At 38.2% G+C, this 16729-nt stretch overlaps 1 protein-coding gene and 1 pseudogene across 1 annotated transcript in view; both read right to left on the reverse strand.

Moving 5' to 3' along the window:
- LOC107745995 (DNA annealing helicase and endonuclease ZRANB3-like) overlaps positions 1–3270 on the reverse strand; it is a 20837-nt gene extending 17567 nt beyond the window's left edge. Inside the window, exon 1 of the mRNA XM_016560026.1 lies at positions 3151–3270. Within this exon, the coding sequence (XP_016415512.1) occupies positions 3151–3270 (120 nt within the window). The remainder of the gene's footprint in view (positions 1–3150) is intronic.
- Positions 3271–4091: 821 nt separating this feature from the next.
- On the reverse strand, positions 4092–15811 carry LOC107745996 (DNA annealing helicase and endonuclease ZRANB3-like; annotated as a pseudogene).
- Positions 15812–16729: the final 918 nt, after the last annotated feature.

The raw sequence follows: 16729 nt of genomic DNA on the forward strand, positions 1-16729 counted from the left end.
TGCATGGAAAAGAGCGACCAGGACATTATTCGAAATTAGTTTTTGTGAGCGAACGACATGGGAGTGAGTAAATGATTACATTTTCCTTTCATGTCTTGAACCCTGTCTTTAATGCGAGCCTTTGGCTGGGAGCTCACACCCACAGAGGGTCTGATGGGAAGGACATAAGCACGCGCGGCCGTTAACGTCGAGCACACTGCGCGAGGAACAGATGCTGTCTGTTTTGCGTTTGACTGATTTCCTTCCCTCAGATATCTCTCTGGCATATTGGCGACACGGCGGGGGGAAATAAAATACGATCTACATTTAAAGCCTCCCTTGTGCCCTTCCATCTCAGAAAAGCATCTTTATGATGTCGAGGCGCTGAAATGCATTATCTGTCTCGTAGCTGTTGTCTCACTGTCTCCCCGAGGGGACGATCGTCAAACACGTGACAGGACGCTTCGTCCGTAATGACAAAGTTTTGATGTCGGCGGTTTATTTGAATCTGCGAGGCTGTGGAGGAGTTTGATAATTGCGATAGTCTTCCTTCGAGGGCTGCTAATGAATTTCCACACCTCAGATTCGCTCGTTCGCTTTCCCTTTTCGGATTCTATCGCTCTTCTTTTTCACACCATCCCCTCCGAGCTTTGCATTACCCTTTCTTTCTCGCCCTCTCCTTCTCACTCTCGCTCTCGCTGAAAGGTCTCGTATGGATCTTCTAAAATGTCAGCTGAATTTGTGAGAAGCCGAATAAAAGCTCCACTGCTGTGCTGTCTCTTAACGAGCCGGCTTGCCAAAAGAAAGCCAGACACTAGCAGAAAACAACTCCCGCTGCGTATCTGAACCCTTATCACTGTCTGGAGTGGCTCTACGGTTCCACCTTTGTGGCCGCCAATCTGTAACGGTCCAGGACGGACGACTAAAAAGCCCTGTATTCGTAAACTCACTGCTTTCGTTCAGGAGAAATGAATACTGAAAGGTTCAGACTGGGAATAATATGCAGATCATGCACCGGTTTCAAAACATGAAATTGGATGATATAAGCTGTGTAAACACAGCGACGCCACCTTTATGATCACAGATCTGTAAAAGGCAAGGGCAAGTGTGCTGCGTTCTTAAAGTCACCATGAAATCAAAATTGAAAATTCTTATTTTTTAATGGAATACTGTAGTGTTTATTATAAATAATTGATCCGTGCACTTCATAATTTTTTTTTAATTCATGTGCCCACGTAATCTTTAATCAAAAACGTTAACCTCACCTCCCCCTCAAAACGACTCATCTTCTCTTCCGGTCACGAGCTATGGCGCAAGGGCGGAGCTAGTGACGTGAGGGGTAAACGCTGGGATAAACGACGGGGGAAAACTGAAGATGATGCTTCACTTTATAGCACTGACACTAATCATGAGGGAGTACGTTACCCCTAAACATTGAAAAGATATTAGGATATTACGACAACATTACTCTTAGGACATCACAAACAATTTTTTTTCATGAATATGACTTAAAGTCCCCATAAAATCAAAATTAAAGTTTTTTGGGTGTTAGTATCAATATGTTAGTCAGCTGCGTGTTTCTAAGCATTTCAGGGGACCTTTAACCTGATGGAGGACGTGCTCCCTCTCTTTCTCGTGGTGTTTAGGCATGTTTTGTGCCGTTGATCGTCGTCGTCATCCTTAATAAATAAAACATTTATTCATGCTTGGGTGTCGGCTGTGAATCCAGTGGAGCCTCAGAGAAATCCCCTACCACTAACTGAAAACTGGCATCCACTAACTGCAAACTGGCATTCAGATCTGCCTCCATTTTGTTAGCAACACCCCAGCTTCCAACGATCCAATCAATTCCCGAAGGACGAAAGTCCCGCCCTCTCATTTCAGATGCCGTTTCACTCGGATATACGTCACAGTAGAGAAGAAAAGACAATCGCAACTTCCGTTTCATGCCGACTTTAAACGCTCGCTTTCTTGGACTTTTTTTTCTGTTTCAAAAGGAAGGTTTACAGAAGGTCGAAATGAATAAACTGATGCATGATGGGATTTTTCAGAGGAGAGCAGCAAATGAAAGTTCAATGAACTGCCTTAAAGATAATAAAATTAATAAATAATATTGGTAAAAGAACAACTAAATGTCACACCACTCTTGTAAAAATAAATGAATAGATAAACTATAATATATAAATATTAAAAAATAAACTAAATATATAAAATAAACTATATATAATATATAAAACTACATATATAATATATATAGTTAAATATAACAAAAAATATATATATTAAAAAAAAAACTGTTTTATGAAGGTCCAAACTGATGCATTTTGGGAGTTTTCAGTGGACTGCAGTGAATAAAATACAGATCATTGTATTTGCCTGATTAAAATAAGAAAGCAAGAATGAAAGAAAGGTTTGCCAAACATTCAAAGGCTAAGATGATACATGATGGGAGTTTTCAGAGGACTACAGTGAATGATATGCAGATCATACCGAAAGTTTTGAACGCATAAACACCTCGAGTTGTGTAATGTGCAATTTGCCCATGACAGCGTTTCGATCAGTATTCTTAGTGTCTGATTTTACGAGTCTGAAAGCTGCCTGGTCTCAGAAAACGAATCCCGAGTGAAGTCTCGACACACCGTCGCTGTGGTTTTCACTCATGCTTTGATGGGTGAGTGTTGAGTTGACGGAGACGCAGCGCACCGCATGTTTGTTTTACGCTTCAAATTAAGCTGATAGAATCAGATATGTGCTGCAAGCAACTGCTGTAATTTAACAGTGACACTGTACTGTAAGTGAGAGCCACCTGCATTGTAAGCCGTTTAGTTACTCATATAACTTAAGTTTTCTATGCTTTATGTTTTAGTTGACATAATTCATATTAATAAAGTTTAGTCATTAATTATTTCTGTAGTCACTGTAACAGTGACCCACTATAAAGAACCACATCGAAACGCCACTCAGAAAACGATAAAATTTTTCTCATTTAGGTGAACTATTCATTTAAAGAACAAAGAAAACATATAGAGTGTGTTTTGAGTGTATGTGTGTACAGATTGAGGCTTTCAAGCGCGCCAGAGTGGCGGACAAACACACAGATGTACGTGTGTAATAAGACAGCAGCAGCTGGCCTGGTGTGTGCTTATATCTCTGTGTTTGATTTTGCATCACCAGGCTGTTGTCAGAAGACAGGCTGACGATCTGATCGATGGCATTGGACTTGATGGCGAAAACAAAGCTTACGAAGATTTCACAAAGTTTTCCAGCGGTGACGCTGAACGAAAGCGGCATTCTTGATTTGACAGGTGCCAAAATCCATTCCGCCTCACCGTGGCCGTGATAATGAGTCGTTTTCAATCTGATCTATTTCTGTCGTTCAGCGCGCACACCTCCTTTTTTGTCTTCAGAACGTTTTTGCCTGTTGTTCTTTCGTATTTGCATTCTCTCGTAAGTTCGGCAACAGAGGGGAGGAAGGTTTCGACACCGCTTTACTGAGGATCAGGGCCCTGGATCAGCTGTGCCTTTATAAAGCCCATCAAATACGAAGGGGCCCAAAAGTCCCAGACCAAACTGAAAATCTGGGGTTCAAAGTCTAATTTAGACCAGTAAGTAAATGTTTTAGGATTTGCGTGCAACTGCCATTGACACAAAAGACAAACCAAATGCTAAAACATTCTTAAACTGTTAAAATAGTTTAACTTCTCATAAAAACTGTTATGCTGAAAAATAAGCTTAAAAATGTAATGTATATAAATATTATGCATTATATACAGTGGTGTGAAAAAGTGTTGGCCCCCTTCCTGATTTCTTATTTTTTTGCATGTTTGTCACACTTTAATGTTTCAGATCATCAAACAAATTTAAATATTAGTCAAAGATAACACAAGTAAACACAACATGCAGTTTTTAAATGAAGGTTTTTATTATTAAAGGAAAACAAAATCCAAAACTACATGACCCTGTGTGAAGAAGTGTTTGCCCCCCTCTTAAAACTGCGGTTTATCACACCTGAGTTCAATTTCTCGAGCTCTTCGTACCCCCGCGTCGCAACAAGGGGCTAACCTGCCTAAACCGCTTCACCTGCAGGGAAAAATCCTCCCCCTGGTCGGCCGTCAAATCAGAGCTCTGGATCTCCTGGGTCCGAACTGGCTCCGCCCCCTCGGTGATTGGGGAAGAGGAGATCCGTCGGTATGTGAATCCCCAGTTCGTTTCCTCTTCTTTTCTTTGTTCATAGAGGGGGAAAAGAACAATCGGATGTCGTGCTGCTTGTCCTTTTCAAACTGTGGCGGATGGGACACACAAAGTGTTTAAGGCTAAGAAACTTCATCTCTTGACAGCAAAGTAATGAAACCAAAGACACTTCTGAGAGAAAAGCACTTTGTGAGGTTCAGGTTTCCATGACTGGGAGGTGGGAAGCCTTGTTATATTTCGGGATGTCAGAAGTACCAGTTCTGTCACTAGCATTGAAGAATCAATCAAAATAAAGTTTCATTTGACATAATGAAAACAGCAAATTTCGCTGCATGTTGTTTTAGTGTAATTTGTGATTTTTTTTTTTTCATATAGCATATTTGTTTTTGGTATCGTGACAACCCACATTTTACGTTTAGTTTATGGCAATAATGAAGCGTTTACGTACGTGAGAAAAGAAAGTCCCATCCTTGTCATCCTCAGAATCACCTTTCATGGTATCGCTTGGCGTCCATGCCTGAGCCAAGTTCAGAAAGACCCATTTCTCTTGGTCTCCCACCTAAGCTTTCAAATACTCCTCCTTTCCGTTCAAAGCGCTGCCCGTAACCGTTTCCTGTCCAATATCATTTGTAAGAATCTCAACAAATAAAAGTAAATTTTCCAAACAAGTCTCTCCGAAGTTTACAGCAGATATTGTGTTGCCACTTAATTTAGTCCCAAGACATTATATATTGATTATTTTAAGAGTAATTTGGCAAGTCTGGAAACGAAGTTCACAGCAATTTAAAAACTGTACATTTAAAGAAATCTATAAAAATGTTCACAAAATGACAGTGAAACTCTTTGAGTGCAACTACGAATACTGAAGGTTATATTTTTTCCTTATCTGAAGGTTGATCTACCTTTCTGTTTAGCATGGCCCATATGACGGTGTCAAAGGTTCCTTTGGCGATGAGGTAGTGGATGTGTATGGTCGTGGTCTGCCCCATGCGATGCGCTCTGTCCTCTGCTTGCTTGATGTGTCCTGGGTTCCAGTAGAGTTTGGCAAAAACCACATGAGACGCGGCCGTAAATGTCAGACCCTGAGCACAAGCAGATACATCTGATACATACAGTATGACAGCAATATTTGCATATGACGTTACTGAGGTTGACATGTTTGGGAGTGTTACAAGTTTGTGAGAAAAATAAAGAACAGTAAGATGTTACAAGGTTGTGTGAAGGTATGGTGATTAAATGTACCTTGTAACATCTCAATCAAATACCGTACGTTTACATGGTTGAGGTTTTATGAGGTTGCATGAAATGTTTCGAACAGGTATTATAAAGAAAAACAGTGCAATGTAAATGTTACAAGACTGCATGACGCATAATTTATCCAGTGTTGAGGTGTTACAAGGTTGCGAGATGTTTAAATAATAAAATAGGTTTACAATAGGGATGCTCTGATCGATCGGCCGGAGATCGGTATCGGCCGATAATCACATTTTATGACTCGATCGGTACTCACTACACTTGGCAGATCTCACGAACCGATCGCAATTTGACGATGTCAACATGTGACGACGTACATGATATGTGGGGACATAAAATGATTTGGCACCACAGTCAAGTCATCGCTGGTGTGGAAATGCTATGACGTTTCGAGAAACAATGAAACATTCGCTATTTGCCGTAAGGGATAACGTTAACATAATACGCTGATCGTGGGCGGCTTTTAAATGAACGTTTATTTATAAAACAAAATATCTTCTTTGGCCATATTAGCCTACTCAATAGCATTAACACAGGCTTTACTCCTTTCAAACTTTATCTGGAATGTCACCGTTTCTGTCACTGCAACTTCCCAATCAGGCGAACGAACACACACAAACACACGAAATCGTCTGCATCATGAAAAAAATGTATTTTAAAAAATGTAGTTAATATGTGCATCATTTAGGATTTATTTTATCCACCCGCGACCCACCCTCAAATAATCAGAATGCATTTTTTATTACCCGACCCGTGGATTATCAACTTCAGTCTGCTCATCACCTTAACTTTAACTGCGTTTGTAGCCGGTGTTCTGACGATTTGTGCTACCCTGTCAGATTTTGCTACCTCCCATTACATTTAATCGAAAAATTTAAAGTTACTGAGATTGACACGCTTGAGAGGGTTACAAGGTTGCGTGAGGAATAAAGAAGAATGGTATGATGCTTCAAGATTGAGGCATTACAAGGTTGTTTAAAGCATTAAGGTTGTATGATTATGTTTGAGATGTTACAAGGTGTGTTTACAAGGTTGAGGTTTTACAAGGTTTTGTGAAATGTTACGAACAACAGTTTGAGAAGTATAAACTGACATTTCAGTGTTTATGAAGTTACAGTATAATGAGGCTATGTACAGAACAAAGAACAGTACATTTATGACATTGGGTGTTACGAGGTTGTGTGGCATACAAAAAGGAACATTACAGTGTTTAAGACGTTAAGGTGTTAGAAGTTTGCTTTAAGTATAAAGAAGAACAGCATGTGTTATAGTGTTTAGGAACACTACAATTACAACTACAGAGTTTGTGTGATGCACAAAAGTGAAGATTACAATGTTTACATTAAGATGTTACCCATTTCTGTTAACTATAAAGAAGAATAGTACAATATGTACAGTGCTGAATGTTACTAGACTGTGACGTATAGGTTGAGGTGTTACAAGGTTTGCGTGAATTGTAAATAATAAAATACTAGGTTTACAAAGCTTTGTAAAGTGTAAAGAATAACAGTGCAATATTTACAGGGTTGGATGTTCTATATAGAGGAATGTTACAATGTTTTTGAGGTGGAGATTTTACAAGATTGTGTGAAGCATTTCAAATGTACTTACAATTATTACAGGGTTGAGTGTTACGAGGTTGTGTGACCTACTGTATAGAAGAATATTACAATGTTTATGAGGTTGAGATGTTACAAGGTTGTGTGAAGCATTTCCAATGTACTTACACTGATTAAGAGGTTGAGTGTTATAAGGTGGTGATGTTCATACAAGGTTGTGTGATGTACCGTACTTTATAGAGTAATGTTTCAGTGTTTACAAGGTGGAGATGTTACAAGGTTGTGTAAAGCATTTCCAACGAGGTTGAGCGTTACAAGGTTGCGTTCGTACTACATAGAAAAATGTTACAATGTTAGCGAGTTGGACATTTTACAAGGTTGTGATACATTTCCAAGTAACTTACAATGCATACGAGGTTATATGCTACGAGGTTGTGTTTCGTACTGTATAGAATAATATTACAGTGTTTACGAGGTGATGTTACAAGGTTGTGTACAGGGTAAAGAATAACAGTAAAATATTTACAAGGTTCGGTGTTACGAGGTTGTGAGACGTACTGTATAGAGGAATGTTAAATTGCTTATGAGGTTGTGTGACGTATTATATAGAGGAATGCTTATGAGGAGGAGATGTTACAAGGTTGTCTGAAGCATTTCCAACATACAATGATTGTGAAGTTGAGTGTTACGAGGTTGTGATGTACTGTATAGAGGAATGTTACAATGTTTATGACGTGGAGATGTTACAAGGCTGTGTAAAGCATACTTTTTAATGATTACAATGCTGGGGAGTTACAAGCTTGTGAAGTAGCCTATAAAGAAGAACAGTGAGGTTGTTACAAGAAACGTGGGTATTAAAAGGAACTGGTGTGTTACAAGTTTGTGTGAAGATTTACAAACAGCAGCACAATGCTCATAAGGTTGAGGTGTTACAGTATTGTTTATAAGGTTGAGTACTCATTACCTGTCCAGCTGCCTGTATACTAAGTATGGCCACACGCGTGTCAGGATCATTTTGAAAACGATGCACCAGTTGGATCCTTTCTGCAGATGGAACACTGCCATCAATGCGGATATAACTTGCCTGGAAAAGAATGCGGAAAAGAGAGAGTCCAAAGTAAATTATATTTTTAACATTTTCATTCTTTTATTTGTGTAAAAGCTTTTTAATGAAGGCCAAAATTGCACCTTTAAATCAAAATCCCTTCCAACTAAAAGCATTGAGAGAAGTACCAAAACTCTTTATAACCAACAATTGACGTAATAAAGGAGGAGTTTTGCAGATCTGTGCTTGTTCAGAGAGCATTAATGCGCTCAAGTCGAAACTTACTGCAAATGTGACACATTTCAGAGTAAGCCGTTGGCAACGTTTTAGTGCGTTTCAAATACGTTTTGGGCATTATCATCTTTCTACCATCATTTGACAGCTGTAAAACACAGGTGAAGCAGTGTACAACACCTTTCTCTCTCTCCGCCACGCAGAACTTCAGAACTTTTCGCACCCGTGTTAATTTTAGCTTCAAGCCTAACTTTTCTTGCCATCTCTCACTCGGGGTGCGAGGAGCGTGACAGGTGTGAGAAAGTCGCAGTGCATGTGCCGCCCCGTTTGCATGTGATCACACCTGCTGGTGCGAGGCCCCCTCTTCCCCCATAAGATTCATAAGCACCAATTAACGGCAGGACAGATAAAAAAAAAAGGAAAAGCCGAAGAAAATCTTCACAGTATCTGGGATCAAACGTCTGGCCAGTGAGCAGCAAAACAAGAAACGCGAAAAGAGAGGGGGCTGGGGGCCAAAAAGATGAGGAAATTGACAAAACAAGCTCTCATTAAAACAGTGAGACATCTGTGAAGACACCGTGTCGGCAACCAGCCGCGCTCTTTAGGGTGCAAGGTGTTTTTAGCGTGCCGCTGTGTGAACTGGGACAAGAAGAAAGGATCGTGGTAAAAGATGAATCAACAGCTCTGATGAAATGTCTGTTAGACAACAAAAATGGATTTGTCAAGTGATGCAATGCAAGTTTTGGGCCGATACCATTCAGAAGTGTACCAAAGTCTGAGTCACATCAAAGTTTATGATGATTTTTTTTTAGACCTGGATCATTGAGTCAGTCAGCTGAATTTGAAAACCTGATCAGTATGATTTGTAAAAGTCTGGTTTTGTGAAATGGACCAACTGATTTAATCTAAAGATCTAAACCAAATAAATACTTACGAATTTAAATAAATCATAGTTTTATTTTTGTTTCCATAATCTTAGAAATGTAATTATTTTCCAGGCCTGGAAATCATCCTTTCCATGTTCTTTCTTTCTTTCTATCTAATTTTTTTTTAAGCGTAAGGAAAACTTACAGAGTCGTTTGATGCACATCACAAAACCACTCAAAATTATTAGCTTATACAGGGTTTCTGCAGGATTTTTAAGCTCAAATTTAAGACCTTTTTTAAGACCTGCACAAATAAAATTAATACCATATGAGCGGGGTAGGGCAATGTCTATAGTACCATATTAAACTGTAAAAAACAATTATTATCAATAGTAATCTCCCAAAAATTGTTAAACAAGCATTCACTCACCTCATCCACGTTGAATAAGCTTCTTCGCGCTAGCCCAACGGACAGCTTCCTCAAATTCATGAGTTGTTCGTCTGAAATTCCTCCGCGATTTAGTTAGTTCGCTGTATAGTCTGCAGTAACTTAAAAACATAAGCTGTCATGACTTTTTCATCATATCATTTTTTACAGTGTACTCTACACTGCTCAAAACTCGTGTTTGAATTATCATTGGCAAATTATTTAAATATAAAAAACGTACTTACAGGCTGTGACTCAGAAGCGCCAGACTGTCCTTAGGGGTGTGCGATATTAACAAAAAATGATATCTCGATAATTTTTGGGGATTTTATCGATAACGATAATTAGACGATATTTTGCTGAGTGTGTTATTGTGCTGATATCTTAAGGACTACCGTGGACAGCTGACTCCTGAATTTTTTGATATTCTTCATATTTGGTGTGGTCAGTTCACAGCAGTGATAGAAATTAATCATTTCCAACAAGTTTTATGGGCATTTTTACCTTTAAGCCATTTTTTCTAAAAGTGTGCACCATCTTTTGAGTCAAATTCTTGCATTTGGGCTGTTACTAAGCAAATGAAATCAGTATCAACAAAATTGATCTTAAATCTTTAGCTGCATTAGAAGTGGCATTTAGATGCATTTACACACTGTTTAATGCAGCTCTGAGGGACATGGAATACTTTAACCTGCAGTTACAAATGCATAAATAATGTTTTGATATTTTAAACATAAAACATTGAAAACTGATGTTTGAAATTATTTTAAAAATGAAAAGGTACCTTAAATGTGAAATTAAAACCGCCAGTAGGTGGCAGCAAGTCACTGTTAGTGAGTGAGTCATTGGGATTGAACCGAATCATTTAAACTGTTGAATCATTCAGGAACAAAACAGCTTCCTGTTGCTCAGAGACGCAAAACAGCGCTGTGACTGTGGTTGGAATTATTTTTGTTGGAGAAATAGAGCAAAAACAGGTTAATATGGTGTCTAAAACGTAAGTGTCTCAATACTAACTTCTTGTTGTATAAAATACCACATTTGTAATCATGCTGACTTTTGGAGAAAAAAAAAAGTCACTCTTCCTGTGATATTAACTATATGAAATGATATAAATATATACATTTTCTGCCCCATGTCTTGAATTATATGATAATTCTAAATGCATTTGAATAGATTGACCCTGCGTTCCATTCGGAAGGGCTCATCCCTATGCCCTAATCCCTTCAAAGGGTTTACCCTTCGGAGTGAGAGCTTAGAAGGGTTGAAGGGTGTAGGGGACCAAACAACTGTTCCTTGAAGTGCCCTTCTGCGTCATCATCACGTGCCCACACGGAGGCGCCGTCATCATGCAAAGAATCTGCGCAAAGGATCATGGGAGCCCGAAGTGTCCATCAGTTGTACCCTTCGAAATCCTTCATTCCGAAGGGCCCTTTGAAGTGGCCAGTTTTGAGCACTTCGGTTTGGAACGACCCTTCAATATGGCGGCCATGATTGTTTTCACTCCAAAGTGCCCTTCGGAGGGCGATATATCCCGTTTGGAATGCACCGTGATTCACGCACTCTAAATGCGCACGCGCACTAGTCTAAACTACTAAGACTTCTTCACGTAATGTAAGGTGTGTTTTGTTTGCTTTTCGCTATATACTCAATAATATCAAATCGCACATTGTTAAAACAATATTATCGCAAACCATACAAAAAAGAAAAAGAAAAATAACTAAATAATTTGATCCAGTTCACAAAATCAGCCTCAATGATTCATTTATAAACCGGACTGATCAGGTTCTTGAACTCAACTCATTTTTTTGAGGGAAAAATTACTGAATCGCTTGATCCAGTTCACAAAATCAGTCTGACTGATTCAATTACAAGTCATACTGATTAGGTTCTCCAATTCAACTCATTGACTCAAAGATCCAACTCAAAAGAAACATTTAATTCACAAATTGGACATTGTTACTTCATGAGCTGTAGTGAAAGCATCTATGATGGATTTTAAGATGACTTTAAAGATTTCAAATAAAGTGCACGAGTCATATGTACTATTTTGGATACTTTTATGAATCATTGTGCTGTTGGAAAGATTTAAAATATTTCAAATTCCTCCAATTGTGAATCATTGCGATAAAGTCATTAGCTTTGGTACAACAGGGGTGAGTAAATGATGACAAAATTGACGTTTTTGCATGAAAATTGTTTTTAATATAACTTTTAAACTCGTGGTTCATAGACACATACTCACTTGATTGACAGCAAGACTCTGACCTATTCTTTTGCCGTAAGAATGAACCAGTGCCCTACTGAGGGAATGTGTTAAAGCAAAGAATGAACTCTCTACCCAGGGAATCAACACCCTCTCGTTCACCTCCTTTAGTGCTGTCAAGCCCTTTCATTCGGTTTTTTCCCCTTTCACACAAACACTTTTTTTGGCCTTCTCTCATTCAGCTCACACACACACAAACATACACCTCTCTTTCTCTCTCTGAATGGGTCAGTGTGTGTGTGTTGGGACAGCAGTGTGACAGGCTTTGCTGCTGGCTGATTTAATGAACAGTGTTGAGGTGCTGACATACTTTTGCTTTCACTAAAGTGCACACACACACACACACACCTTGACCTCGATGACTGCCTCTGTACACGCCTGCAGCATGCTGAGATGATGAGCAAAGACCAGAAACTTCAGCTGTTCGGTCTCCAACATCATCTTCATATAGTCCTCTCCAGCCTGAGAGAGATGGAAAGAAAAATTCATATCGTGATCCAGCCAGGAAATGCAGTTTAGGAATTCTAACGTTCTAACATTTAAAAAAATTCTAACGTTTTAACAGTTCTAACATTCTAATGGTACCAAATGAATTATAAAGCGGATAGTTTCAGATCGAACCTCTAAAAATTAGAAAAATGAAATTGGTTCTAAACGAATGATACATTTGATACAAATGGTCACAAACAACAATGTAGTATATACATTTTTTTTTATTTTTTTTATGTATCTATATCTCAATTTGGTCTTAGTAATTTATTATTATTTTTAATAGAAGATTTTTTTTAAATTTTGTCAAAGAAGTTTTATGCTCACCAAGGCTGCATTTATTTAATAAAAAAATACAAATTTTAAAATATCATTTATTCCTGCGACGCAAAGCTGAACTTTCAGCATCATTACTCCAGTCTTCAGTGTCACATGATCCTTCAGAAATCATTCTAATATGCTGATTTGCTGCTCAAGAAACATTTCTTATTTTTATTAATGTTGAGAACAATTGTGCTGCTTCATATATTTGTGGAAACTGTGATACAATTTATTCTTCGATAGATAAAAAGTTCAAAGCCTTTATTTGAAATAGAAATTATTTGTAATATTATAAATGCATTTACTTTTAATCCAATGTGTCCTTGCAGAATAAAAGTATTAATTTATAAAAAATAAAAAAAAACTGATCCCAAACTCTATATTTTATTTATATTATTATTACGTTCTTTATTTATTTCTTTATTTATTTTAAGAAAATAATCTTTTGACTTGATCTTTTGGCCAGTAAGTAACCTTCCTAGCAGTTTCTTCTGTAAAAATCTAGTCTATAGATGTACTTATTTATAAAACAATGGCGTCTTTTATTATAGTGCTGTTGCTGGGTTTCATAACCACAATATGCCACAACTGCACCTGCGATTTTACTACATTTAAAGGTGTTGTTTTGCCACTTTAATCCCAAATCTCCTTTTATCCGGAGAGACCAGCTTTTCCTTCTCCAAAAAAAAAAACTCCTCAAAATCCCTAAACCGTGAGATGAACTCGTCAGCTAATGCCCGTTACGGTTAGAGTAGTTGTTAAATGAACAGTGTACGGAGTCATTTGCCGGAAGCCAGTCCTCTTTTCTTGAGTTTCAAAGCTGCACTTGGGTTTCTCATTACTGAAGAGTTTTGCCTTTTTAATATTGCCTAATTGGCACCCTGTGAAGGAGCGCAAAGGCTTTTTTTTTTACAGCCTCGAGTGTACGTGTGTGAGCGGTGGCTCTGGTTCACTCATTTTCGCTTGGCAAAAACAGCGATTTCAAAAAGTGACACCATTCCTGACACCGCACATTTCTGCCCTGAGAGAGAGAGAGAGAGAGAGAGAGAGGATATCATCTCAGCGGCAAACAATAAATGAAAGCGAGGAGAGGACAAGAGCAGCGGGGACCAGAACACACAGGTTTGACAAATAAAAAAAAAACACACACACACTGCTTTCACACACGGGCTGGTTTGATACACACACACACTGGAAAGCTTCATTCAAGACACACGCTGTGCTCAGGAGGATGATATAAAGTGGTTGTAGCTTAAATCGTCTGAGAAGAAAGAACGTCCAAAATTCCCGGTGGAATGAAGTGTCTTGCTTTTTTTTTTTTTTACAACAAACCTGTGCAAAGTCACTTTATTCTCCGAACTGTGACGTTAAAGTTCATGTGAGTGATGCGAAAATCTGCTAAAGTTACGGCGGGTCTCGTCTGGAGCTCATAAAAACACCTTAAGTCCGAGATCTGCAGGAAAAGATGTTGGGCGATCAAAAAGGTCAGCATTAAGGTCGGCGCGATGCCGGTCCGGCCCTGCCGGAGCTCGTTCCCATGGCAATGCCGTGGCGTTTGATGTGGAGAACAGAAGGGCCGGTTGCCATGGTGGTCCTTAGCTGTGGTTTCACGCTGTCCCTCATCGTTAGAGGAGGGAAACTCGCTGCAGATGGCCGTTATTCTGATGGCATTCAGAGAAAGAGCTGCAGTTGAAATGAGGGCTGGCTGACTTTTCTTTTACTCAGATGCTGTAAATAACGGATCAGAGGTGGCTGCAGTTCAGTAATGTTTTGAATTACAGAAAGGGTTGAGGAGGAGAGGCGTGATCTTACGTTTTAAGTGTTTAGGATTATGATTTTTGCCTGATTGTAGAAAGAAAAAAAAAAGAGACAAAAGAGAGACCCGAATTTTCACCCTAGCAACATGTTAAAAACCACCCCAGAACACCTTAGCAACATCCTGGCAACGATGGCATCAAATTACTTGAGATGATATAAAACTGTAGTTTTTAATGAACAACATAACCAAGTTTCAAATAAAAATAAATAAATATTAAATTATATATAATAAAATTATTAAAATTGTGTGTATATATATATATATATATATATATATGTATAAATTAAGCAAATTCACATAACACATTTGGACATTTTTTTTTTTACATTTTTAATTTATTAGATTATTTTAATTTTAATGTTTCTTTTTATTTAAACAATAATACAGTATTGTTTCTGTTATTATATAACTGAAAAAAAGCAGACACTGAAGGTTGAAAAAATTACAACCATGATGCATACTTTGAAATAAAAATAAGACCATTCTTTTTTCCCATTATGGCAATGTGAAATGGGGAGAAATGTGCTTGCTTAATAATAATGTTATGATGAAAAAAAAAATCTTTCTGTCTGGTTCTAAACCAGTGTTATTCTAGTATCATTGAGATATTATTATATGATTTGAATCAGTTTTTATTTTTTATTTCTATTTTAGTATTTTTTGTATGTTTTTGTCATTTAGCAGTTTTTTCTTAAATATGTCTATATTGTTTTTATTTTTTTGTTTTAGTTTTGTATACAATAAGTTAAACATCTTTATTTCAGGTAGTTACCAAGGCAAGATTTCTCATTTTAATTTAAAGTTTTTTATATTTATTTCAGTTGATGTTTATTTCAAGTAACTTTATTATTATTATTTTTTAAGTTTCAAACTATAATAACTGTGTACTAAACACAGGCTAAATTATCTATATGTAAAAATGATTCATTATTTTTTTATTTTTGACTTTGGGGTTAAACTTTCTAAGATATGTTCATGACCGGTTTCATGAGATTTAAAAAAAAAAAAAAGCTAACTGATATGGTCGATGTATCCCCTTTTTCTAAATTTGCTTCGGTCGTAAACAAGTACACAGAAAATAGTATTTTGAGACCCAAAGGAACACAAAACTCAAACAATCCTGTAAAAAGAAAAGGAAATGCACAGAAATTCCTACAGCATCGAGATCTACAGCCATTTTAGACTATTAAGGCGACGTGAAATGAGAAATAAACATCTTGAGGATTTTGCACACACGCTTTACCTTGGCAACGGCGGTCTGCTTATACATGTGTGTGATGAGACTCATCACCTCCACAAAACTGATTCTCACTCTCAGAGCTCATCAGTTTCTCCCACCGCTCAAAACTAGCACTCGCTTCCTGTGAGAAAGAGAGAAAGTGAATCCATAAAGGGCAGCACAATTAATGATATCGTAAACTGGCCTACTTTCCCTGTGTTTGGCAAAAAGCAGCAAGAAAAACAGAAAATAAAGAAAGATGAAGTGTGAACGAGAGAAAGTGAGGGGTAGAGGGAGCGAGAGGAAGGAGACACAATTCCCTGAAGTTGCAGAACGACGACTTGGGTCATGTGACCTGCCCAATTATAGCGCTACAGTGACAGCAGCAGTGGAAGATGGAAACACACCGTGCTGGCGCTATAAATCTCCTGCATGCACACACACACACACGCACACCGAGTCCTGCTCTGCACCTAAAACAAATGCAGATCCTCACCATCTCCCTTCACACGAACACTCCTGCACTAGCCGAGAGGTGCTGCCAGGGTTTAGACATCAGACTGACAGGACGTCAAGCAGTGAATGAAGGAAACGGAGCATGTGAAAGAGAGACAACCATTATTCAGCCCAGAGCTCTTTATATGCTTCACAATGTATAACATTACAGATAATGAGGTGACAAATGTAAAGAGACAGACAGAAAGATAGATAGATAGATACTATAGATAGATAGTCAGACAGACAGGCAGACGGACATCGATAGACAGATGGATATGTAGAAAGACTATAGATATTACAGATAGATAGATAGACAGATACTACTGATATATAGATAGACAGACAGATACTGTAGATTGAGAAATACTATACAAAAACAGATTGAGAGGTGTCACGTGACGTGTGGCCAAGTGTGTCCCATACTCTGAATTTGTGCTCTGCATTTAACTCATTCAAGTGTGCGCACACACACACACACGCACAGCAGTGAGTAGTGAACACACACACACCCGGTGCAGTAGGCTCCATTTTTGCTGCAGCGCTCGGGGAGCAGTTGGGGGTT

This window comes from Sinocyclocheilus rhinocerous, unplaced genomic scaffold, assembly GCF_001515625.1.
Source record: "Sinocyclocheilus rhinocerous isolate Xijiao unplaced genomic scaffold, SAMN03320098_v1.1 scaffold1339, whole genome shotgun sequence".
In the NCBI taxonomy this organism is placed as follows: Eukaryota; Metazoa; Chordata; class Actinopteri; order Cypriniformes; family Cyprinidae; genus Sinocyclocheilus; species Sinocyclocheilus rhinocerous.